This window comes from Amphiura filiformis, chromosome 6 (assembly GCF_039555335.1).
Source record: "Amphiura filiformis chromosome 6, Afil_fr2py, whole genome shotgun sequence".
In the NCBI taxonomy this organism is placed as follows: domain Eukaryota; kingdom Metazoa; phylum Echinodermata; class Ophiuroidea; order Amphilepidida; family Amphiuridae; genus Amphiura; species Amphiura filiformis.
In genome coordinates, this window is record NC_092633.1 from 69,525,463 (window position 1) to 69,553,065 (window position 27,603).

Below are 27,603 nucleotides of genomic sequence, written 5' to 3' on the forward strand. Positions count from 1 at the left end.
GATGTTTTGCGACGGGCGCAAAAACTCCGATTTTGGAGTTTTTGCGTTTACTAAATGTAATGAAGTTAAGCATGTTTAAACAATTTTTATAACATTAGTTTTGATACGCAAAAACTCCAATATCGGAGGTTGTGCGACGGGCGCAAAAACTCCGATTTTGGAGTTTTTGCGTATATTGAAAGTAATTAAGATTAAGCATGTTTAAACAATTTTTATAACATTAGTTTTGATGCGCAAAAACTCCAATATCGGAGGTTTTGCGACGGGCGCAAAACTCCGATTTTGGAGTTTTTGCGTATACTAAAAGTAATGAAGTTAAGCATGTTTAAACAATTTTTATATTAGTTTTGATACGCAAAAACTCCAATATCGGAGGTTTAGCGACGGGCGCAAAAACTCCGATTTTGGAGTATATTATTGAGGTTTCAATGAGGTTGCATCACATATACCGACAAAGGATTTCTCAATTGTAATGACTTGAATACATTATCGACGTTTCAAGGGGTCAGATATATTGCACAAAAACTCCGATTTTGGAGTTTTTGCGTATACTAAAAGTAATTAGGTTAAGAATGTTCAAACATTTATTACAACATTGGTTTTGATGCGCATTTGCGTATACTAAAAGTAATTAAGATTAAGCATGTTTAAACAATTTTTATAACATTAGTTTTGATACGCAAAAACTCCAATATCGGAGGTTTTGCGACGGGCGCAAAAACTCCGATTTTGGAGTTTTTGCGTATACTAAAAGTAATTAAGATTAAGCATGTATAAACAATTTTATAACATTAGTTTTGATGCCCAAAAACTCCAATATCGGAGGTTTTGCGGCGCAAAAACTCCGATTTTGGAGTTTTTGCGTATACTAAAAGTTATTAAGATTTAGCATGTTTAAACAATTATCATAACATTAGTTTTTATGCGCAAATCATGTATGTATAGTTACTATCGGAGTTTTATGGTTATAATTATGCTATTCGTGTGGATACGCAAATCCTCCAACATTAACAACTGCACTTAATTCAAAATATGTTTTATTATCCTTTATTTTATCATTATTTTTTGGTGAAATCTTAACAATATTTCCCCTTTCTTTTTATATTTGCCAAAACTTTCATGAAACTTAAAAGTGCTGCATGAGTAACTAATTCAAAAGAACGTCGATAAACTTTGGCTTATCCTAAATAACCTTGGGTAAAGTAGGAATAATTGTTGCCATAAAGAGCGTCTTATAAGCTAATCCCATAAAGAGCGTCTTACTCTCCTATAGACGAATCCAAATACACGCATTCCTACACCTGACTAGCAGCCTTTAGTTGGGTAGCCGTCGGCTACAATGCACTCAAAATGTGAAATGATTCGGCCTTGGCGGAAATTTTAAACTGCATTCCATCACCCATTTTACACCTTCCGCGAAAACACAGGTAGACAAAAGAATAACACAATACAGTTCCCTTCGACAAAACACACAGCATGGTCTATTCGTTGTTGAAGTGACATAATAATCGGATTAACTATACGCGGTATCTATGCATTGATGTACTTGCGAACAAAAGGACTGTGTATGAATAGATGCGACGGGATTACCTGCGGAATTATCTCCATTATATATATTATTAGCTATTATTCTATTAACCCTCCTCGTCCTTGCATCTTCTCTAGGTGTTAGGCGGCTTTTATTTGCACAATTTGACGCTCAAAACACCAGGTTGGTGCTAACGGCTACCCAAAGATGTCCGACCAAATCCTGACCATGACTTGGCTACTTGGATTCGTCTATAGATAAGCCAAGGTGAATAGGAAACTCATTGGCGGTGTTTATTGTCGGCAGATCACACGTTCCGACAAATGATGTCCCAATTGCAATGACTTGAATACATTATCGACGTTTCAAGGGGTCCGATATATTCAATAGCAGGTCTGTCACCCCACAAAAAAAATCTCATCCGATTTTGGAGTATTTGCGTATACTAAAAAAATGGAGGTTTTTCCGATTTTGGAGTTTTTGCGTATATTAAAAGTAATGAAGTTAAGCATGTTTAAACAATTATTATAACATTAGTTTTGATGCGGAAAAACTCCAATATCGGAGGTTTTGCGACCGGCGCAAAAACTCCGATTTTGGAGGTTTTGCGTATACTAAAAGTAATGAAGTTAAGCATGTTTAAACAATTTTTATAACATTAGTTTTGATACGCAAAAACTCCAATATCGGAGGTTTTGCGACGGGCGCAAAAACTCCGATTTTGGATGTTTTGCGTATACTTAAAGTAATGAAGTTAAGCATGTTTAAACATTTATTATAATATTAGTTTTGATGCGCAAAAACTCCAATATCGGAGGTTTTGCGACGGGCGCAAAAATTCCGATTTTGGAGTTTTTGCGTATACTAAAAGTAATTAAGATTAAGCATGTTTAAACAATTTTTATAACATTAGTTTTGATACGCAAAAACTCCAATATCGGAGGTTTTGCGACGGGCGCAAAAACTCCGATTTTGGAGTTTTTGCGTATACTAAAAGTAATGAAGTTAAGCATGTTTAAACAATTTTATAACATTAGTTTTGATACGCAAAAACTCCAATATCGGAGGTTTTGCGACGGGCGCAAAAACTCCGATTTTGGAGTTTTTGCGTATACTAAAAGTAATGAAGTTAAGCATGTTTAAACATTGATTATAATATTAGTTTTGATGCGCAAAAACTCCAATATCGGAGTTTTTGCGTCCGACGCCAAAACTCCGATTTGGGAGTTTTTGCGTATACTAAAAGTAATGAAGTTAAGCATGTTTAAACATTTATTATAACATTAGTTTTGATACGCAAAACTCCAATATCGGAGGTTTTGCGACGGGCGCAAAACTCCGATTTTGGAGTTTTGCGCACGCTGTGGTGGTTTATTAACTATAATAATAGTCACTGTCGTCCATGCGCAAAACTCCCAAAAACGGAGTTTCTGCGCACGTTATACGCAGAACCTCCGGTTTTGGAGGTTTTGCGCTCGGGCGCAGAACCTCCGGAAATGGAGTAACTACATACATGCCTAAAACGGTTGAACCGCGTTCCATTGTTTAGAACAATCGAAACCGGCTCCAACCGGATGGAACCGCCCGAAACTGGCGGTCAACCGCCTGCCGAGTTTTGATTCCATCCCTAAATAATCAGATTTCAAAATAAATATTTCGATGTAAGATATTATTGAAACCAGTTTTGAGACGTGTGCGCTTATTGTGTTTTCTCCTGGTTGTAGATGACTAGCTGCATAGAGGAAAAGTTGCAACCATTTTGGAACATGGAGCACGGTTGCAACCATTTTTTACAATGATATTGTTATGACGATTTCTTTTCAAGACAAAAGGAAGGCAACTTGTTATATCTTCTTGATTTTTAATAATAGAAAACAAACATGGCTGTATATATGGCATACGAAGCATGAAATAAGATTTGAATATAGTCAGTACTACAGATCGACTGTTTCAAAAATTGGTACCTATTATACCTATATAACCCATTTCGACAGTTACTAATTATTATTTCAAAATTTCTGGCAATGAATAACAAAATTAAAAATTGGTCCAGAATTGTATATTACGGCTTTACCTGCGACTACAAATGCTGAATATGATATGAAAGCATATACCAGGAAAATAAAACAGTTTCAAAAAAGCAATAATTCGAAAATACAGCAGTCTTATCTTTTGTTATTAGAAAGCAATAAAAGTAATTTACCAGTTAATTGTTTTTATGAAACAATTATCATTAAATAATCTAAAACCACGGCTGTAACTATTATGGGAGTTATTAATACAGTATGCAAAAGAATTAAGGTATCAGTTATGTTCAACCATGTATGCTAAACAAAGTCCATATATTATGTTAAAATTAAAACAAAACTAAAAACTCAAGCTCTGATTTAAGATCTGTTGAAATTGTTTGAGAATTAAGTTCCACTGTTATGTTCTAATCAATGTAAGCATAATATTAAATGTGACAATATTTATACGATTGGTTCGCTAGAATGGAAAATCATATAGGCCTACTGTCGAGAGAGCTGAACTTTTAGATATCATTTAGTGCATTTACACAAATTACTTTCAATGCTTACATACAATGTGTCGCAGTAAAATTACTGGATGCATTTGCACACGATGCTTTTGCACACTTAAGTCACAAAATTAAACAGGAACCTGAAGCACAATCTGTTTCCTAAAATAGCGTTCCATTCGGTCAGTGGTTCGGTCCAGTAGTTCATTCCAGGCTTGACAACGATGAGCGCGAGCTTCTTCATACGCGGTCATTCTTTAGCTCTTATTTAAAACCTTATTTGTGGAAATGGGTTGAGAATTAAAGAACTGCTGGTTCCAATTATGACATAATATTATACAGGGGTGAACATAACTGGTACCTTAATTCTTTGGCTTACTGTAGTTAAACTTATTCAATGAACTGCCTCTTCGGGGGATGTTGCACTCAAATGTAAGAAAACATCCAGTATTTTTTTTTATTGAGACACACTACATTGCATAATATTGTTCTCGAGCTCTCATTTTCGATGCACCATACTACTCTTGAGACGATATTGACTACAAATATAGTTAACAATCAAATTATGAGCAAATGGATTCGGAATAATGGATGTTTTAAATGAATTACATACAAGTTAATATAGTTAAAGGCACGGTAAATAATCAATGTAGCGGGAACGTTTTAAAACTTTAACCATATAAACAAGCAAAGAGGACCAACTTAACAAAATGATTAAGAAAACCCGCTTCGTCTTTTACCCCCTTTTTTGGCCCTGTGAATCTACGCAAGCAGTACAGCTCAAGATCAAGTAATAGATGCTGTCTTCAAATGTCTCCAGAAATAGACATTCTCGCGTATTCATACTCAGTGCTAGTATACAATTTAATGTAGTTCATGAAAACATGCAACGGAATCTTACCACCACAGAATTAAAGCAATTATTTTATTCTGAGGTTACCGCATACATGCAGTCAATGTCAAAAGGTATCACCATTCATTTGGCATAGTACTACCACGGGTTACAAGTATATAATTCCTGATCATCCATCCTTTATTTCCTTTCCACCTGCTCATATAGTTTCAAGAAAAATACTGATAATAAGAATAGGTATGTATGTAGATAGTACAAATGATTCCTGGGCGCAGCCTACAGGCTATACAGACAGAATAAAGGTAATCGTACCTGATCTTCGCTAATCATACTTCGGGTTCTCTAAACCATTTCAAATTACTTGAAATAATATTTTTGAAATGTTGCAAGTGAGATACGCGTATCTTTGAATTCACTTTATTTGATCAAAGTTTGGTGGTACGTACTTAAAGAAGATATCAATGTCGTTGCTTATTACATTATACACAGAAAACAATAATATACGATATTGCATCATCATATAATATGTCGGAAAAATGCAATTTTAGCTGTTTTTAAGTTCTTCAATATGCAACCTTGCATGTCACACGATACTTTTTAATTCATTACCAACATCGATGTAGAACAAAAAGTTTATGATATTATGAACATTGGACAGACAACATTAGAGATAAACCATTAATTTCAGAAAGCAAATAATAATGTGCAAATAATTCGAGTTAATTATGATATATACGAGGGATATCAGATAATTTTTCTAGTCAAATTTTTGTTATAATCACTTATTATCTTTTTGATTGACTGATGTAAATACCGAATAGTTCGCATAAGTAATTCCCACCGGATTTATGAATAACAACAATAACAACAACAACAACAACAACAACAACAACAACAACAACAACAATAATAATAATAATAATAATAATAATAATAATAATAATAATAATAATAATAATAATAATGAATAATAATAATAATAATAATAATAATAATAATAATAATATTAATAATAATATTAATAATAAATATAAATTACTACAACAAATTCTATAATGCGGTTGGTAGACATTCGAGCATTGTTAAAGGTACCAACGTTGTAATACTAGGATTCGATGTATAAAAACATAATGACAATTGACTAAAAGTTTTATTCGCTTTAGAATAAATACTGTAAATTCATCCTCGAAATACTGCGAGGTATTAATCGTGTGATTCTTGTTGCCACAATTTATGTTTTTACTGTTTATTAGTTTTGGCACGTATAATATGCGCTGATCAAGTGTCATCATTCAATCTGCTTTTCATTCCAGCACTGAGTTTGTTCTTTCCAGTTCTGATGAAATATAAAGTATAAAACTGATGCCATAGATCAGTACTCGTCATTTATGACTGCATGCCGGGACTGCATTTGGAATGTTTGGTTGTTGCATGTCCAAGTAGTCAGTATTCTTCATTATGACTGCATTGGGTCGTCTATATGCATGTCCAAAGTAGTCAGTATTCTTCTTTATGACTGCATTGGGTCGTCTATATGTATGTCCAAATAGTCATCTGTTTTAGAGAAGAGAATAAATAAGACACAAATGATCAAAGGTATCATGAATGTTTAACAAAATAATAATTTTCTTTCTTTTAATCTTTAGGGACATAGCGGATGGTATCGGTTATCACATTCGCCTCACATGCAGAAGGTCCCTTGGCCGACCCTGGCGGAAATTTATGAATTTATGAATAAAAACAGCTGGCTCTCATCACGCGATATTCAAAATTCCCGCGCCGAAATTTCTAGTGCAATGACGTCATGGTTACTTGTGCTCAATTGTTGTCAGCCTTCATTGTATTACTAGGACGTCATTGCACTGGAGAATTTCGGCACCCGGGAATTATGAATATCGCATGTTGAGAGATGGCTGTATTAATTCGTTTTTATGGGCAATATGAGTTTGCTTCAAATAAAACCACGTGATTCGTACTTGATAATTAATTTTCTATCATATAATGCATAATGTTGCGGTTGCCGGAGACATCCTTTAATAAGACAATTTATGTTTAAAAAATCATCGGATTACATCACACATATCGGATGATGCTATTTATCGGCGACACGTCTGGCTTGAATGGCCCAAAGAGAATTGCAAAGACAACACTTTAAGATGACAGTATATGGCCTCTTTCGCTTCCCATATATCAAATGGGATTAAACTAAGTGGTTAAAAGTAGTCAGAAGGGAGGTTTTCATCACTCAGTATCTGCATGAGATTGTGTCCTTTACCCTTATGTCTGGATATGCATGATCTAAGAAATAAGTGTTATTTAAAACAATATTTTTTACGTCTTCTCATTTTCGGCGTTATATTTGATCATAGATTATCTAAGATTTGATTATCATGTTGACGTATTTTTTATTAATTTTTAAAAACAAATAATCAATTTTGTTTATATGGCTTTTGCCTTGATCGTGTACACTGCTTTCAACAAGCAAGTATTTAAAAAACACACAAAAACAAACAAACAAACAAACAAAATCATCTTCCTAGAACACAGACCATCATAATAGAAAGATCTAGGGTCCGTGCTTAGAAGGACCGCTAAACTCTGTTTTATCAGATTTTCAGTATCCGAACAAGTAGATCATTGCATGGTTGTGCAATGTTTACTGTTTGCTTGGTTTGCTGGCTATAGAATACTTTGGTGAATCATGTTGTTTGTTGGTGCTATCTCCAGGGGTTTGACGGTGATTCAACTCCAGGTTCAAGACTTTAAGCTTCCATACATACATGATATAAATGTTTGCTTTGATTCTTAACTACAACCACCTTACTATTATATAGTATAAGATTCAGTAGTCTTTCATGTTGTTACCCATTGACAGAACCTGAGACGGAATAATATATTATGCTTTGTGTTAAGTTGGTAGAATTAGAGGATCACAATGCAACTACAAACATAGAGGTGCTCATTTCTTAATTTTCAGGCAGGATCTGATGCTCGACGCATATAAATGAGCCCTGCAGATGTTGGTATAGTATTATAATGAGAAATTTAGAATGCTATCAACATGTCGCTTGCTAATACCTCACATCAAACCGAGTGATATCTGAGTTTGCTTTCACAGTTCATCTTCCACATTAGCCTTTTATCAGCTGATCAGTTTATCATGTTTATGTAACGGAGTGGAAAAATTCCGTTACGCAATAAATAATACACATGGATGGAAAACTTGGTAGATATACGATGTTAGTGCTCCGGCTTTAATATGATAATAATAAGTATAAACAATATTCTTGAAGATGGATGCAATTAATGATAATATGATATTAAGACTAAGTTGGTGTTGATGTTGAGCAGTTGGAGGCTCAGATGGAAGTGACTTGTATATCACAAACCCAGACAAACAAAATTAAATTTCAAACTCTTCAACAGATTACCTCTTATCCCTAAATACTAAATATAATGCATATTAAAACTACTTTAAGATCTTGTAAAAGAGATGGTAGAGATGAGAAGCTTCCAGAAAGTAAAGAATGCCCTATTGTTGTCAGATAAGCAAAATGCAAATACCTTAAATCCCAGCCTATTCACTAAGGTCCTTCAATAAACATTATTTAATTAAGTCCTAAAAGTTTTCTCCCTCACTCTCTCCCTCTCTTATATATTTGTTAACACTATTATCTAACTATCTATTGTATTCTCTATATTAGTTATTCTAAATAAACAATCTTTTCCACCAGGTTCCACCATTGTAAATAATTAGTTATTCTTTCTTTATCCTCCAAACATGTATGCTCCTATTATTAAGACCAGCCTTTCTGGTGCCCGTTACATTCACCTCTGCTGCCAAGAAAATGACGTCCTCGGCATTTTACATGAAATTTATAAGATGATAATTTGATGAATGTTGTAAATTTCAACAAAAACATAATGATCAAGGTACACAATGACCGCATATTATACTAAGTGATGCAACTATCTCTTTTCAATATAAAGTGCATTATGACTAGCTAATTTGGTGTGAAATCCAAAAAGGTACACTTTGCTGTAATCCTATAGTATTTAAAAAAAAAATCAATAATCATTTAACTTTCATGGCCACAACCAAATCTGACTTTACAAAAAACAACCACCAGAATTTGCAAAGAGTCTACAATGAATGTTTAGAAGAAAACTTATATTAATAAAACACTTAACTTAAATTGACAAAATAAGCCTACAGAAAACAACCACTATCTTCTACATGTAACATGCAAAAAAACAACCAAGTATGAATATGATGGAAATTAAGTTGTCTTATTGTTGTTGTATTTTTATGATGAGCATAGTGATGGAAAATAATTTTGGAAAAGAAACCAAAGGCCTATAAAATAAGGTAGAATACATTTTTGATTCTATTTCTTTAATTTAATTAAGTCATGTGAAAAAAAAACGCAATCAAAATAAACAAAATAATAACTTGCATGTGAATGATGGATAGAAACAAGTGAATAACTTTGCATAATACGGTGGTCGGTGGCAATCAAGAAAATTATAAGATGACAATATAAATTTTATGAACTTAAGATGGAGGATACATAATTAACTAATCATTAATATTCCTGACAATGAAATCAAGAACAAAATAGACAACATGATTGATGTTTCTACAATAACTCTTTCATGTAGATGACATAAAATAAAATCAATATCATGATGATGAATGAGACATGATATCATAAAATAATAAAACATTTGGTGAGTAGCTATTTGGAAAAATGTGATGACATGTTGCGCAAATTAAGATCATCTTTTCCTGTGATCCTCATGCCAAAAACACAATTAATAAAATATAGGTTCAATTTGAATAACCTACACTACTCAAAAATAGTGAACCAAATAGGTCCCTAAATATAAAACTTTTCAAAACAATCCTAGCAAACCATAATCTTTATGATATGATTATTGAATCATAACAATAGAACACAATACTAAGGTCCATAACTTCAGGTCATATCAAAATGACATGTTTAAATAAAAAATAAATGATGAGATAAATTGGTTAAATTACTCAAGATGGTATCATGATGGAAATGAAAAATGCCTTTTTTTTTTGTGTCAAATAAATATTTAGATGATTTGATGATAATTTTGGATTGACAATTGCATGCAAATTGGATCACTTTTGGTAATGATCTAAAATATGCCAAAACACAAAATATCACAACAATAGGTTTAGTTTAGAAACCTGTTCAAATCAATTAATAAAACATCAGTTTGCAAAATGAAAATCAATAAACATGTAAAACAATGGGAGACTATCAAAAACTCTGTTTTTTAAGAGAAATTGGATTTTAGCAGTTAGCACTGATGCTCAACTTAACTCCTTTGGCCTACATAAAACATGTAGTGAAATAATATAATGAAGTAAGCAATGGCTTCAAACTCAAAGCAATAATATGATTAATAAAATGCCATGACATACTCAGATTTTAATGAGCAAAATATAATAGAATCACAAAAGAGAACCGTAACTCTTTAATTTGAAAGAGGAACTAAGTTTGAATAAGTGCACGTCTTCAAACTTACTCTTTGCAAAACTATAAACATGATAAACACCTCTAAAATAATGATTTAAGAATTTAAGTTGTACACAAAGAAGACAAACTTAATCATGATCATAAAATGAAGCATTAGGAACTATTATCTGACAAATATAATATGAAGTTTCTTAGATGGGGGTGACACCTAGTATACATTCAACTCTGCTGTGAGGAAATGGCGTCCTCGGCATTTATATAATTATGACACTTTAAGACATGATGACAATAATGTTTGATTTGGATTTTAGCAACATACGACAATGTACACTACATATGATATTTTGATAGAGTCAGTCTTTGAATGATATTATGCAGATGACAAAAATATGTATATCGCACAATAATTTGAAGTTTCAATGTTATATGATAATGTCATTTGAAGTGTTTTTCAAAATTCAGTTTACTTTTGTTGCTCTGCTGCTCGCTGATAATAAACCTTCCATCTTCGATAACAGTTGTATAATGTAGTGGTGATGCTTTCCTGCTCCTTGCTAATGTAAAATAGGTGACATAATTTATCAAGCAAATGTCCGTATTGTTCCATGTTAGTATGTTGATGATTGCAGAAGATTTTACTTACGTTGGCACTTGATGCATTCGCGATTTCAGAGTCTGAGTATGGTGTGAGAGTCGTTTCAGATGGGTTATACAAAGTGCGATGCGAGGGGTGGGTGTTAATGACATCATACCCAGATGGCCGAAAAGAATGATACTTTCGAAGGACAGTCACAAATGGTGGGATAAGATCAGTAAGATGTCCATGGTGGTCAATTTCTAGAAGGTGTTGGCATAAACATAACAGTACTTCCAAAATATCTTGGGATGGAATGCGATGGGAAATATCTTCCAGTTGACAAAGTATGAGAAAATCAAACTTTCTATCAAGTAATTTATCGCAACAATCATCAGTGTGTAAATTGCTCAGTTTCTCCCAAGCTTGAGACATAGAATGTTTTTCATGTTCACTAACGAGGTGATTATCAATAGTTGATGCATGATTAATAGCTGTTGGTGTGGAAATCAGTTCAGAGTCAGAGTCACAATTAGATTCAGATGGTAGATCTTCATGAGGTAATTCTTCAGAAATAGTATCAACTATGGGAGCACTATCATCAGATGGTGGCAAGTCATCATGAACAGGTACAGAGTTTTCACTTACATCACTTGTATCACATGGGAAATCGTCGGAATTGTATTCAAACATATCATCATTGTTATCACTACCAGTATCAGCATGATCAGGTTCAAGATCAGCATGATCGGATGCATGACTTTCATCAGTTGGATAAGTTTGCGTTTGAGAAGCCACACATGCAGGTTGATGCTGTACATTATGGATGAAGCGTAGCCTGTCCATGGCATAGCTACTTCCACGAACACATATGCCTCCAGGGCCGGTGACGTGAATAGCTTCTGGAGTGCGTCCTGGAACAAGCACAAGATCGAATACAACTGCTTCACCGTCACCTACACTTGATTGAACTTTTGCAGGGTTGTTCCTTGTGATACCGCGCCAATGTACAAACACATCTTCGTTAGTGTCATCGCGGGTGATGAAACCATAACCGTTCTTGACGTTGAACCACTTTACGTGTCCTGTGACTTTGCGTGCAAGAAAATGAGGAGTAGGTGGACCTATAGATGGATGACCCAGATGATGAAAGCGGCGACACAAAAGTTGCTGTTGTCCAAGATGAGCAATTTGCCACTCTAAACATTCCACTCTCGAAATCAAATTTGCAGTAAAATCAGGCATAATGATGATAAGTTCCGAGGGTCGTGGGTGCCCTGATCCAATTTGTTGAAGAAAAGTTATCGCCAAGCGAAAATTGCTCAGGCCCCACGTTGAAGACGCCAATGTTACGGGGTGGAAAAAATCCCGAGATGGAGAAAATAAATAATACACATGGATGGAAAACTTGGTAGATATACGATGTTAGTGCTCCGGCTTTAATATGATAATAATAAGTATAAACAATATTCTTGAAGATGGATGCAATTAATGATAATATGATATTAAGACTAAGTTGGTGTTGATGTTGAGCAGTTGGAGGCTCAGATGGAAGTGACTTGTATATCACAAACCCAGACAAACAAAATTAAATTTCAAACTCTTCAACAGATTACCTCTTATCCCTAAATACTAAATATAATGCATATTAAAACTACTTTAAGATCTTGTAAAAGAGATGGTAGAGATGAGAAGCTTCCAGAAAGTAAAGAATGCCCTATTGTTGTCAGATAAGCAAAATGCAAATACCTTAAATCCCAGCCTATTCACTAAGGTCCTTCAATAAACATTATTTAATTAAGTCCTAAAAGTTTTCTCCTCACTCTCTCCTCTCTTATATATTTGTTAACACTATTATCTAACTATCTATTGTATTCTCTATATTAGTTATTCTAAATAAACAATCTTTTCCACCAGGTTCCACCATTGTAAATAATTAGTTATTCTTTCTTTATCCTCCAAACATGTATGCTCCTATTATTAAGACCAGCCTTTCTGGTGCCCGTTACATTTACAATACTCGTAAACGCGGTAAAGTGAACTGGCCTAGCTCTGTGTGCACCCGAGTAGTTCCTTTTACGCAATATATTCTGCGAATCACATAATGCAAGAACAAACTCTCGCAACTCTTTTTGAGTGAATATCCGTGAAACTTCTACTGCAAAAAGAGCGATATGTAACGAATTATTATTCCAATCTTCCCAATCTGCTAAGAATGGATTTATCTGTCAAAATGGCACTCGTTTGATAGCAGAATTCACCCCTAGTGCAAAAACAGCTTTTCTATATGCTTTAGACTCCTAAAAGAATGAGTTTTCATTCAACGTTTTCAAGTTTGAATTATAGACGGATTATGGCAGCAGATCAAGCCGGGTACAGGAAAAGACGCAGCACAGTGGAGTAGATCTTTAAGAGTATACGCTAGATATTCCGTACAGATCAGAAGCAACTTTTCCATAACTTCATTGATGTCAAGAAAGCTTTCGACCGGGTATGATAAGATGGAATATGCGAAGTTTAACTTTAGCAAAGGGATTGTGAATGCAATTGAGGCATTATGCATTGTATTTACTAAGCTTCTAAGAGCGCCGTCTTTAATACCATGCTTACATGGAGATGAAATTTACTGCGAGGTAAATCCCGCTTCTGCATGTACATGTACTCAAGTTGGAGCCAGACAAGGATGTCTATTAATATTATCAACTACCATCTTTATATACTTGGAATGCATCATGGTGGAAGCAATGTATGGGTTTGAGGGAACAATCGGCATAGGAGGAATGTAATGGTAATGGCACCAACTTGAGATTTGAAGATGATGTCGAGCTAGCTTTATAGCAGGACAACCGGAAGAAATATAACAACCCTTACAGGAAGATTAGAAGAAAGGGCAAAGCGTCTTGGCGTGGCATGGCGTTATAGTGGTGAAATCGAAGGGCAAGTCATGACGATGGGATCTGATGAGGTAGTAAATTGTATTGGAGTAGAAGAACTTTAGACACTGACTAGCTTATCTTAGAGGCTCTTATCACAGATGGTTCGAACAGTGCAAGAGATCAAGATTAAATTTTGCAGTTGCTACATCCACACCTGAAACCCATTTCCAAAACATGGACACTGAATGCTGAGATGGAAGAGAGAATAACTGCTCCTCAACATGTTCAACACACTTGACATACTGCCAACAAGCAAGTAATAAAAGGGAACAAATGGAAAGCTCCAGAACAGGAACATCTTATCACAATTGTGAAAAGGATGCAACTTCAGTGTTTTGGCAATGGAAGAACAAAAACAAAAATCTTTCAACAAGGAGGGGGTATGGAGTAAGAAAGAGCGTAAGGCCAAAGAAAACTTGATATCATCAAACATTGTTAAGGAATGGACTGGGATGACTTCGACCAGCTTATAAAGCACAGCAGAAGACACTGAGAAAATCGTGGACAACTGTGAACAACTGCGTCAAGAGCCATCACCATGCACGGTCGCCCCAACGGCATTCAAGCTATGGGATAGGCGGCTGCCAGACACACCTTGCGTCTTGCTTGTTCAGTAAGCCAAAGAATTAAGGTACCAGTTACGTTCACCCCCTATGTATCCTAACCAAAGACAGATATGTCATAATTGGATCCAGTAGCCAATAGCTGCATTTTTAGCTCGAATTTAAGACCTCATTCGTTCAAATTGTTCATGAAATATAAAAGACACGACGATCCATACCCAAGGAAGATGCCAATTTAAAAGTTGCAGTTAATTTGCTCCATCGCATGCCCTATTGATTTGTACACAAAGCGTTCGCGAACAAGAGAACTAGAGTCGTGCTTTCATTGATTAGGTCCAACTTTTAATTTCGTTTCTTCATTAAGTTAAAAGATCACCATTTCTTTAATTCTCAACCAATTTCAACAAATAAGAAACAGAAACCGACAACAAATAAGATCCGAGCTAAAGAGTACATGTTAGCGGATATAAAGTCTGCACAAAAAGAAACTCAGCTGTTATAAATACGCCTATAGCTTCAGAACTAATAATTGTTTTCACAATATTTCAACATAGAGAGAATGATGGGTTATTTACCGCGCATTTTGATACCCCATTTGTCCAATGCCGTTCAATATTGACAACACAGCAGAGCTTTTAAAGAAAAATACCCGAATTTAAAAGTTGCAGTTTACAGCCATCAATGGTTATTACACAAGCATAATTTGTGGCACGTAAAACCAGAGAAGATGTAACCCGCCATTATCTTACCGCTGACTTCAAATCAATACAAATAGCTGCAACTTTTAAATTCGGGTATTTTTCTTTCAAAACACTGCTGTGTTGTTAATATTGAACCAAATTGAACAAATGGGGTATCAAAATGCGCGTAAATAAATCCTCCTCCTTTTTATGTTGAAATATTGTGAAAACAATTATTAGTTCTGAAGCTATAGGCGTATTTATAACAGCTGAGTTTCTTTTTGTGCAGACTTTAGTTATTTTTTAATGGTCGGGGAACTATTAAGCTACATTTTTGTAAGTTGATCATGATAGCTGCGACGTCGTGCTAAACAAGTACCAGTACATCATATTCTAAAATAAATTATGTCAATGCATGCATCTGGGTTAGACCAGTCTGGAATACTTCAGTTGATAATCTATCTTGGCCTCTCGCGGTGATGTTTTCATGTATCTCCCGGGATGGAAGGCACTCACAAAAAGTGCTCGCGAACAAGAGAACTAGAGTCGTGCTTTCATTGATTAGAACACAAAGATGCAACTTTTAATTTCGTTTCTTCAGTAAGTTAATAGATCACCCTTTATTTAATTATCAAACAATTTCAACAAATAAGGTCTTAAATCAGAGTTAAAGAGTACATGTATTGGCTGCTTCTTTTTATTTTGACATATTTGTCTTTATTTAGGATATACAGGGGTGAACACAACTGGTACCTCAATTCTTTGGCTTGCTGTATAACCTTTTTGATTTTGATGTAGGTCACGCCGATGTTAATATTGCGCTGCGCCGCCCGGCCGCGCCACTCAATTGTGGTAAATATTTGAATTCAGTTTCCACGTAAAACTTTTAATGTGTTTGATTTTCGTTTACCGTTCCATGATCATCATGTTTAAATTTATTTTGGTTAATGTAAGCAGTATAGATCATGAAACAAAATATAGTGCTTTGAGTGTCGGGAGGGGAAAAGAATACAAAGAAAAGCACAAAAAGGCTAGACGGGGGACTAGACGCCGAAGATGAAAAAGGAAGTTCAACATGTTTAATACATATCAATTCCCGCGTGTCCTTGTATGTATACTATTATGTGTTTGAATTTGTTTTTGTACATTCACGCTAAGGTTGATTTTGGTTTTGTGAGCAGTATGAACAATCAGAATCCTGAAACCAAAGGGATTGTAGGGGGAAAGAGATATGTTTGTATACACTACAGATCAATAGTTTTACGGGTAAAATTCAAACCGCGTTGAGTATTCATCCCAGAGTATATCACTAGTATTTTTTGTTAATACTTAATAACAATCATCTACATAGTGTAATCTAACCGACCTTTAGCCAGAGGTTCGATTAGGGGAAATGCTAACACATATTAATTCTTATGAACACTTCTGAATGCTAGCCCAATAGTAATGAATTTATTGTCTCAGGTTATATGACAAACGATGTCAAACTAAGCAGAATGTTTATGGTCTATACTTGGGAGAATTTTATCCGGAGACCTTTCACGGAATCAATCAGTACTTTGACCTTGGACATCAGGACCGATCTTTTAAAAGACAATATTCGAGAGATGCTTTCACCAGAGTACTAGTTTCTAGAACCATATCTACTGGCAGGACCTTCATCCACACTGCAGTTCACGTTTGGTATAGCCTACCAGATGGAGTATATAGTCGGAGACACATCTGACAATCCTTCAAGAGCAGAGTGCATATAAGCATCTTATTTTACGTGTCTGATGCTTACTGTACCCCTTCACTCTTGTTGTTCCTGTGTTGCTGTGAATCACCTGATTTACATGTGTTGTCTTTTAATACTCCTTATACAGGCTGTATCAAAATGATTGGTACCCATCAGCTTTGATATCTATAATAAAACATCTGCTTCTTCCATATTCAACATTAGATCCTCTTGAAATGACTACGATTTATTGTTTAATGGACTTTTAAAGGAAAAATCTACAAATAAGGTAGCTGTTATGATGCATTTTGATTTGGCAGTCTTGTTTTTATGTTCACTGGATATTGATGGGTATCAATCATTTGATACACCCTGTAGTAAGTTGTCACGATACATCAACAATTTCCTACATTAGAATTGATTAGGATTTATAATGAGACTGGTATTGGTATGGATGCGTCAAAATAATAACCATGCCCATTCGGGAAGAATACATAATAGAAATCATCATTACATTAGCGGATACAGTTAATTTTTAATGGTCGGGGAACTAGATATTTTTGTAAGTTGATCATGATACTGATAGCTGGCCGCGACTGTTGACTTCGTGCTAAACAAGTACCAGTACATCATATTCTAAAATAAATTATGTCAATGCATGCATCAGGGCTAGGCCAGTCTGGAATACTTCAGTTAATAATCTATCTTGGCCTCTCACGGTGATGTTTTCATGTATCTCCCGGGATGGAAGGCACTCACAGAAATGCGTTTACCTGCACATCACGACACTAGGGGCTACCATATCAGTGGCGGGTCTTTCATTAAAAAGAAAAAGGGAAAAATGTGGCTCACGACACTTGGTATGCTTGGTGACAGTTCAAAAATCTGGGGACCATTTTAGCGGTTTTCAACCATTCTGTAGCGATTTCGTGAATGTCATCTGGCGGTCATCAAAATGTGATGATTTTACAATAGGTTTGCAATAGATAACTTTTGTGACAGAAGAAGTGGCCATTGACGGGTAGATGGTTGGAAACAGGGCCATCAGGCCAAAAAATAAAAGTAGTTCGGACAATGATCCTGTATGTATAGAACCATAATCGTATCAATGGTTCTGCGAAGAACTAACAAGGGTTATGGAAAGGCTACAAAGAGCCACCCGAAAAGGTTCTGAAGATGCCAGATTTCAATTGTCAAGAAATTGATTCTCTTGAGCATGTTGAGGCTTCTACATAGAGGACAACCAAAGTGTTGGGTGTCGTCTTCTTGTACATTATTTTATCGAGTGTCAGCTTTTGATGACAGATTTGCCAGTGTTTGCGTTTGAATTGTTCAAGACCAAATTTTAACCAAAAGTCTTAAATAATGGTATTTTACAAATTGACCTCAAATGACCTTTGACCAAATTTTAATTTACAACTTGTTGACCTCAAATGACCTTTGACCTCAGTATATGACCTTGCACAGTGCACACTACCCAAAATAAAAGTAGCCAGAGTTTCTGACAATGACCCACCTATCCTGAAAATCTGAAGTCAATCCGCCCATGGCAGATACAGCATCCGGAGGTACGGTAGCACGGAAGGACGGAAGCACGGACATTGCAAAAACAGTATGCCTCAGTCGCGGTGGAGGCATAAATGATAAAACAATGTTATTCAAAATCAAATAGGCCTACAAACCACTCGAAAACCCGGACTTGAAGAGCCATAGTACACCCGACAATTTCCTCCTACACCTGGTTTTATAATTAATTTCACACACTTATTTACATTATATAATAGTACACTGTTAGAACGCTTGACCATTAGTAAAGCACCTAGGGCTGGGTAAAGTTTTACCCAGCCGTTCTAACAGTGTACACTGACTTCCATGTGCAATCCAAATTTACTGTTTGTTATTACGTATAGTATTGATAAAGACAAGATAACTGCCTGGCCATTTAGCGGGCCATTTAGCCATGTTAAATATTTGAGCACGTCCGCAGTTTCAGATAACCTAATGACATGATACAAAAGAGTTAATTATCAAATAATGTTATTATTAGCTTTTAGGAGTATAAAGAGTTTTTTCTTCATACTGCATGCCATATGAGCTGATATATATATGAGCTGATTTATATATGGGGAGCCTACGTAACCTAACCTGATATAGCCAAATTGGGCTATTCCAGAAAATAAGTGCACATCCCATATTAAAAGAGGAGTGAATTTTTAATAAAAGAAATGTCTGGAATTCCAGGTTTACTCCCCGACTGAATATGACTGAAATTCTAGTGTTAGGCTCCTACTTGAAAAGGTAATAAAATGTATACAAAATCACGGCATTGTCCGAAATCGCCCTCACATTTAGGATTTTTGATTGTGAACTTATTCTTGGCTGGATTTTTTCATATTAATTTTAGAAACTTTGAAAGTCTGGATTACCAGCTATCATAACTGGTCAAAAGGACCGGAAACCCGAACTCCTCTATAGGGAGTGTGCACTTCATGATTTTCTTCCGCCCCATCATACCCATGATATAAATGTAACTGTATTATGGACTTTCTTTAGTTGAGTATGCATACCCTTAAACCAGGCCCGTACGCAGGATTTCATTTGGGGGGGGGTGCTGATTTTGAAAAAATGGACCTTTTTTTCCAAATTTTGTGAAAAGTGGACTTTCTTCCTAAAATGTGGACCTTTTTTGTCCAAAAAAGCGTAAAAACCCTGATTTTTTGGCTCGCTACGCTCGCAAATTCTGAAATGTTTGGACTTTTTGTATACTTTTCGCACCCCCGCACCCCCCTGCGTACGGGCCTGCCTTAAACTATTTTCTTTTCAGAAATATCTACAAAAAGTGAAGCAAGCTGAAAGTTACGTCCAAGAATGTTGATTGTGTCCCCTGTTGCATTTGCGTATAAAATTCATTATGGGCTGGTATGGCATAAACGTTTGTCAGGATAAGCTCTGAAGAAAATGATTGTGAGTTTAACATGTACAAAAATGTAAACTGCCACTTGTCTGCAGAGTATGACCATCAGTGGGCAGCCACTTGCCTAATGATATACAAACAGATTATCCATTACCGAAGGTGGCCCTGAAAAGAGCCGTTTGTAGTACTGCTCCTTACTTGGGATTCGGTGATGGGTCCGAAACTGGCCTAATACAGCTTGCTGTCCCGTGTCAACTGACAGGCTTTGAAAAGAGTCGATAAACGTAGGTTACCGCTAGATAAGCTGAAATTTGTGATTTTATTTAGTTATCAATGGCTTTTAAAACACGAATATCTCAGGAGAAGTCGGCCATATACGGACCACACGGGGCAATTAACAAAATAAGAAAACATGCGAATGTCCACTGGCGATATATCCGCAAGCAGAGAACACAGTAGACCCTTCTAGGGTCTGTGCAGGGAGCAGAGCACTGCGCAGGGAGTAAGTCTAAATATATTAGTTTTACCACTTACGGGAACATACGTCATATACACAAATCTATTCCAACTAGCACGGAATGTGCTTGGTTAGAAATAATAAATGTATACTGTTGACTATATCAAACCATTATCTTCAAATGCAGAATGTGGCTTAGAAAATTATACATTTCGTCACCACACTTCTTTATCTATTCTCGAATAGATTTATTTACAAATATACCAAAATAAATTTTGTGTAAAGGATACTAATTTCAGTAAAGGATACTAATTGTTTTACTTTTCTATCATGCAATTAAAAAAAAAAGAGCATTTATTTAATACAGGAGATATGACGGAGTGACGCGACAAGTAAACATAAATGTACCAATTTTAATCTGCTGTAATCGGGCATAAACAGTGACCCTAGTTACAATTTGATTTACCATAAATGATTCTTGAATTTTTAAGATATTTGAAAAAATAAAAAATTGCAGCCAAAGTCATCAAAGAAAAGTGTTAGCACAGCCTTAGACCTAACGTGATTTATACTTTTCAAATTCCCAAGTTCAATTTAGAACCCCATTTCTTTTCAATTTTGCCTCATTTTAGGCAGTTACTTGGGTCCACCAAAAGGGTTCGCGACCTTTTCACAAATCGAGTGGGACGGTCCATTCTCAACTTAGGGCATAGACCCTATCCAATTTAGCAAAACAATCTGTCCACCAATCTGTCCTGCCATTTCAATTGTTATACCGTTCCGGTTATTGGATAGGTTCTATAGGTGATGATGGTCCACCGGTTTTTGTTACACAAAATTATATGGCGCGATTACGTTTTTATGCATAATTATTCTGAGCATTATTTTTTTCGTAAACAATGACATTAAAATTATGGATTTCGTTCTTATTTCAATTGGTTTACAATGTAATTTGAGTCTTGTTTAACATCATGTTTAATACCATCATTCCTTTCCAAGAATATCAGCATTCCCTTGACATTTTCAGATACACTGACTTTACAAGAATTGTTTTCTGTAACCTGATTGTTTCAAATAATATTTTCTTGTACAAAAGTTCTTTTGTTTCCAAATGTCCTTCTCATAGTTTGTATTCCACAAAGCGAAATAACAAATTGAAAATAATGTGTAGTTTTATAATAGGCCTATAGGCCTACACCTTCTCAGACCCATTCACAAAATAAATAAATAAATAAATAAATAAATAAATAAATAAATAAATAAATAAATAAATAAATAAATAAATAAATAAATAAATAAATAAATAAGTTAATAATTAAATAAATAAATAAATAAATAAATAAATAAATAAATAAATAAATAAATAAATAAATAAATAAATAAATACGCAAGGAATGTATTTATATAAGCTGTGCCTATTTTAGAAAACTTAGTTCATAAATAATAACGTAATGTTTCAACAGTAGGATTTCAACACAATAGGCATACTGGCAAATATAGCTATTTTGCTGGACAATACTTATTGATGCGGATGGTCGAATAAATACTATCTCGGCGCATTATGACATTCGTCCCCATTGCTCTAAATGGATTGATTCAAAAAAGTTTATGGTGCCCGACGTTCTACGGCTTGTTATAAAAATATCGCGGGAAAAGACTAAAATTGAAAAGAAATGGGGTTTTAAATTAAACTTTAGAATTTGAAAAGTATAAATCACATTAGGTCTAAGGCTGTGCTAACACGTTTCTTTGATGACTTTGACCACAATTTTGTATTTTTTCAAATATCTTAAAAATTCAAGAATCTAAGCTAATTGAACAGACAGTAGTATATTGTACATCGAAGAATTCCTGATCAATTATGCCCAAACGGAACACGTTTTGCAATAAAATCTTTCTCTAGGTTCATTGATTTTAAGGTAAATGTTGACTCAACAAAAATCGAAGTCGGGTCAAAAATATATAAAATGTGTGTCATGTCATGAACGGAACAATAATGGCATATAGTGTAAATATATTGATTGAATGAGTATGCACAAGGTCAAAAGGCACTAGAATCGTACAGATAAAACGCTTTAGTATGAAGTACTAGTAATTTAAGGGATTTCTATTTAAGTACATGTGCGTAATAAATACCCTATAAATTTTTTATTTGGAAACCTCTAAATTAAAAACCACAAAATCACTCAAATTTAAAAGTATATTATATTAGCCTCTATTCTCCTAATCATGCTGTTAATGCATGCCCGTATTGTTTCTTACTCGCATTAATTTGTCTTTTATATCAATGTAACACTAAATTATCTGGGTCTTTCGTTGTACAGATGCCCATCAGTTAAGATAAACTAAAACAGATGGAACATAAAATGTGAATTCGACCAACTTTTAGAAGGTGTTTTTATTGTAAATATATCTGTCCAAATTCAAATTTAACCATGCACGTGTGTATGCAGTGGGCGGGCAGTGGTGTCATGTTCACTCACACAGCTGTGCTAACCGCAAGACTTGCTGGGAAGTGCTTAAATCATCCTCTGCAGATGGCCTTAGATTATTATCCAGCTTAATTAAACGTTATTGTCTGAAAAAATTATGTATACAATGTACGACTTTAATAGGAGTGATGGTTGAACCTGGTGCAATGTCCACGCATTAATATTATGTTTTGATGAGAAAAGTATGTGAAAATATGGGATCCAAAACATAATAATGATAAAATTGGATGCTTTACAATGTCCCGGGCGCCCAATATTTACTCAGAGGATGATTTAAGCACTTCCCAGCAAGTCTTGCGGTTAGCACAGCTGTGTGAGTGAACATGACACCACTGCCCGCCCACTGCATACACACGTGCATGGTTAAATTTGAATTTGGACAGATATATTTACAATAAAAACACTTTCATAAAGTTGGTCGATTTCACATTTTATGATATCTACAGAAGGTGTGAATTATCCTTCATGCATACATCACTTTAGATCTGAAATCGACCAAGTAATAATGACACACGGGCAATTCTAAAACAACATCTTTTGCACAGAGTTCAATGGGATTTGAAAAGTAAAGTGGCAGTTGAAACTCTAGTGATAACACTTTTACAGTGCATGATGGGGCTTCCTTAAATCATCCTCTGATATTTACTGGTCTCAATTGATCCAATTTTAAGCTATGATACAACGGTTCAATTAATACTAGGCCTACTGATTTGATTTGGAAGCTGTTTATAAATATTGACTTGGGTTTTATTGAATGGTGAATAATGGAAGGATATTATTAAATTAAGCATAAATGCTGCCCGGGTTTGATGACAACAAATCCATTGCAATATAATATAAATTATTTTATGTGCGAGGTTTTTTTTCTTCAAAAACTCCCATGCCTTTTTTTTTCAATTTTAATGTATATCGTTACACAGAGTTATTTGGGGAATTGGTTTTTTTTACTCATCAGTGTGACGGAATGTTTGTTTCCTCTCACTAGTGGGCGAGGTTTTTTTCCCAAAAAAATTTCCCATGCCTGCCCCTGGAAATCAAATGGTGCGCCCTAAATACACGCCCATTAATATGGCATTGATCATGTTGATATACCGGACGGTTGTTGGGTGTAAAGACATCCGGATTTCATCGATCATTTTCCAGATTCAGTGACACATTTTCGTGATAATGTGAAATGTGGAGTTTGTGTATGACAGTGTATGAGCAGAAAAATGCCCTTTATGCATGGTTAATTGTTTACGCCTGATAACACCTTTTTAAACACCCTTTTTATAATAGTTCTTGAACACCATAATATGTTCCACTATTGAACACTGGTGTTCCAAATATGAACGGCAGTGTTCAAGGTGGTGTTCCAAATAGGAACGGCAGGGGGTGTAGTTTTAGAATTTCTTTACACGATTGGCCATATATCTTCGCTTGTATATCACCGATTTTATTGAAACAATCTATACTAATAAAATAATAAGCGGTCTCTATCTGTCTATCTGTCTATCTATCTATCTGTCTGTCTGTCTGTCCGGCTATGCGTTTCGCCGCACTTCGACGCATCGTGCTGAAATTTTGGATATAGATAGGTATTGGGAAAAGCATGTTGGCCATGTGGTTTTGAAGGTCATCGGAGGTCAAGGTCAAAGGTCAAAATTTCAAACTTTGTCCGATCGGGCCCAAACTTGGTGGGTGGAATCCTTGATACGAGGGGAATATATGCACGAAATAAAATCGAGGTCAACCGAGGTCAAAGGTCATTACGGAGGGGTCAAATTTCAAACTTTGTCCGATCTGGCTCAAACTTGGTGGGTCGAAACCTTTGTATGAGGGGAGCATAAAAAACATTATATGGAGGTCATCCGAGGTCAAAGGTCAAAGGTCATGGATTTCAAACTTTGTCGTATCGGGCTCAAACTTGGTGGGTGGAATCCTTGATACGAGGGGAATATATGCGCAAAACAAAATTGAGGTCAACCAAGGTCAAAGGTCATGTAGGGGCTACATTTAAACTTTGCCCTATTGGCCTTAAACTTGATAGGTGGAATCCTTTGTATGAGGGGGGCATGAACAAAAAATTACACAGAGGTCATCCGAGGTCAAAGGTCATCTGGGGTCAAACAGTATCACTATCATGCCAGTGCTCTCACAGCATCAGGGCTCTCGCAGCTGCAGGTGCACTAGTGTTTTAAACATGTTAAACGACAAAACCCTATTCGAAATTTTATAAATTGTTTTGTTACAAAAAGTATATCTTTGTTTAGGATATGAATATAACCGATACCTTGAATTATTTTGCGCACTGTATTCATGTTTTACGTATGCATGACCAATAAAAATACAAGTTGCGTTTTAATGTAGGCCTATACTCTTGTATTGTAATGTATCAATATGATTGTGTATGTTATAGTTTAGTTCAGTTCAGTTAGATTTTATATTCATGAATGCAATGTGATGTGTAACTGTTAATCATTACATTTGGTGTGATAACCATGTACCTCTGGCTTGCTATAAACATTGCATTTGGTATTTGGTCACAGCATATAAAGCTCATAGAAACAAAATAGAGCATTTTGTGATAAGAGAGATAAGTAAGCCTAATCTTTGTCCAAGTACCGAGTTCCTCTTTCGATTGATACTCGGCAACCCATTTAACATAATTATGTGGCTTCAGGTTATCTTTATTTCAGGTTGCATGTCAGTATGGAAACTGATCACCGTGCAAACTGTATAAAAGGAGCTGATAACCTAACTATTATATGAGCTACATATTAATTATTTTGTATCCATGATTCATGTGATCATGGTGATTGTAAAGCTAAAATAAAATTCCAGGATTCTACAAAAAACGCGTCTCCCAGGGCTCCGATAACCAATCAACAATCAAAACAGTTTCTGGAAATATTCGAGATCCCTTTGGGGAACAATTTAGACTTTTATAAAACATTAAAGAGGACAGAGGACTTTAAGGTGGTACTACACTCCCTGATAAATTTTGCGACTAATTTTGCATTTTTCTCAAAAAATAACTACACACTGGTAACAACAGTTATGTATATTAGGGGCAAGGAATTCAATTATTTCACTGAAATTTCAGTGATTCAAGACAAGTGGTTCATTATATATGTTAAGAAATGAAGTACTTTCTAGCGGTACCTCTTTTCTTATCACAAATAACGTATTGAGTCACTGAAATTCCTGTGTAGTAACTGGATTCCTTGCCCCTTTAATATACATATCTTTTGTTACCAGTGTGTTATTATTTTTTGATAAAAATGCAAAAATAGTCGCAAATTTATCAAGGGGTGTAGTACTACCTTAATGAAGAGAATGTTTTCTTTACGATGAATACTGACCTGTTGAATTGAATGAATTGGGTCGTCTTCTGTACATATCATCTGATCCAGGCACTGTTAATCTATTCCCATTTGTCCTCGATGTGGAATGAAAACTAGATGATCTTCCCAGGTTAGATGGGCTAATTCTTCCGCCGGTTACAGGATTCGGATGCAATTCCTTCCATTCCTCCCAAGCGGATTCAAACATTTGGCCAATAAAAGATACGATATCTGCTGCTTTTTCTGTGGAGTCACAGAGAAGCACATGACAAATCAATCCACCATTTCTATCTTTGTTTATGAAGGCTACGGCGGTGGGATGCCTAATATCTGTGGCACAATAGGCAATTGTTGAGATTGGAATAACTTCAACTTCTGATGATTTCGGATCATCAATACTAAGATATTGACAAGTAACTTTCAAGTTGTTTTTCTTCGGTGGTTTAGGCTTTCGTCTTAACCTAGGCGATAACTTTGGACTTTTTCGTAAAAGTCCTGGTGATTTTGGAGGCACATTGGAATCGGCACTATTCTCAACGTCTACTGTATTTGACGAAGATATAAGTGTCAATCGTTTCACTGCAGCAAGAGCCTCGTGAACCTGTAAAGTAGCAACCCTTATTTTTCCTTGATACAAAACATGGAAAACTCTACATTCCGGATGATCTCCTGAAAGATCATTGTCCTTTTCTGGGTTATCAATGTGTTCTCTACTGTGCCTGATCTTCTTACGTAGAATAGATGGAGAATTTCTGATGGTTCTCAAAAATCGGTGCGGCGATTTAGGACTACTTGCTGGTGACCGTCCGTTATTGTCAGTTACTTCAGTCGTCTCCATTATCAGTGCTACCAAGCTATAGTTTCAGTATAGTATATAATGATGTGGCCTATATTAGGCCGAATTTCACATAAAACACCAAATTGTTCCACACGGCAAACTATGCTGTATGATCGTGGTATTCGGGCGTGATATGCAATACACACAGCTACTGTGACTTACTGAATGCTTTTTTAGAATTCATAACATGTCGATATATTGAACAATCTATACCAGACTGCGAAATCAAATGAAGCGTGTAAGAATAAACGGCAATTGCATTAAAAACGTCCTGTCTCGCTTTCCCAAGAGATGTTCCAATCACTTCCAAATATTTTTTAGATGTAAGTTATTAAAGTTAAGTAAATGCAGCTTCACAATAACTGTAACGACTTGCAGCTGAACCTCAGTGGTTTAATAAATGGCAGTGTTACGGCAACGTTCGTTCTCGAACAGGTAAAATCGTGTTGTGATGAAAACAATGACTTACATGTACTAGTAAATGATAGCCTATACGTTCCTACGTTGGTGGCGGAAGACGTGTATTCACCGTGTCCCACAAGGCAACTTACTTGACGGTCTCTATCTTATCTAGTCATGATCCACAGTTATCTATTTATCTCAATCTCCGTACCCAAACGTGTTATGGACATGTGATTTAATGTAAATACCTATTATCTTAGCTTTTTACTCGCTTAAGTAATTATTTGATGAC

At 35.4% G+C, this 27,603-nt stretch overlaps 1 protein-coding gene across 1 annotated transcript; it reads right to left on the reverse strand.

Annotated features, from left to right (window-relative positions):
- Positions 1–5,915: 5,915 nt before the first annotated feature.
- LOC140155934 (uncharacterized) lies at positions 5,916–27,603 on the reverse strand. Its single transcript, XM_072178962.1, has 2 exons — positions 26,090–27,603; positions 5,916–6,453 (listed from the first exon to the last, which is right to left on the reverse strand). The coding sequence occupies exons 1-2, from the start codon at positions 26,907–26,909 to the stop codon at positions 6,410–6,412; spliced, it is 864 nt and encodes a 287-aa protein (XP_072035063.1). The 5' UTR covers positions 26,910–27,603; the 3' UTR covers positions 5,916–6,409.

Excerpts from the sequence above, each read along its gene's own strand:
- LOC140155934 (XM_072178962.1), bottom strand. The coding sequence starts at position 26,909 with ATGGAGACGACTGAAGTAACTGACAATAACGGACGGTCACCAGCAAGT. Across the intron at positions 6,454-26,089 it reads CAATTCATTCAATTCAACAG|ATGACTATTTGGACATACAT; the intron begins GTCAGTATTCAT and ends TCTCTAAAACAG.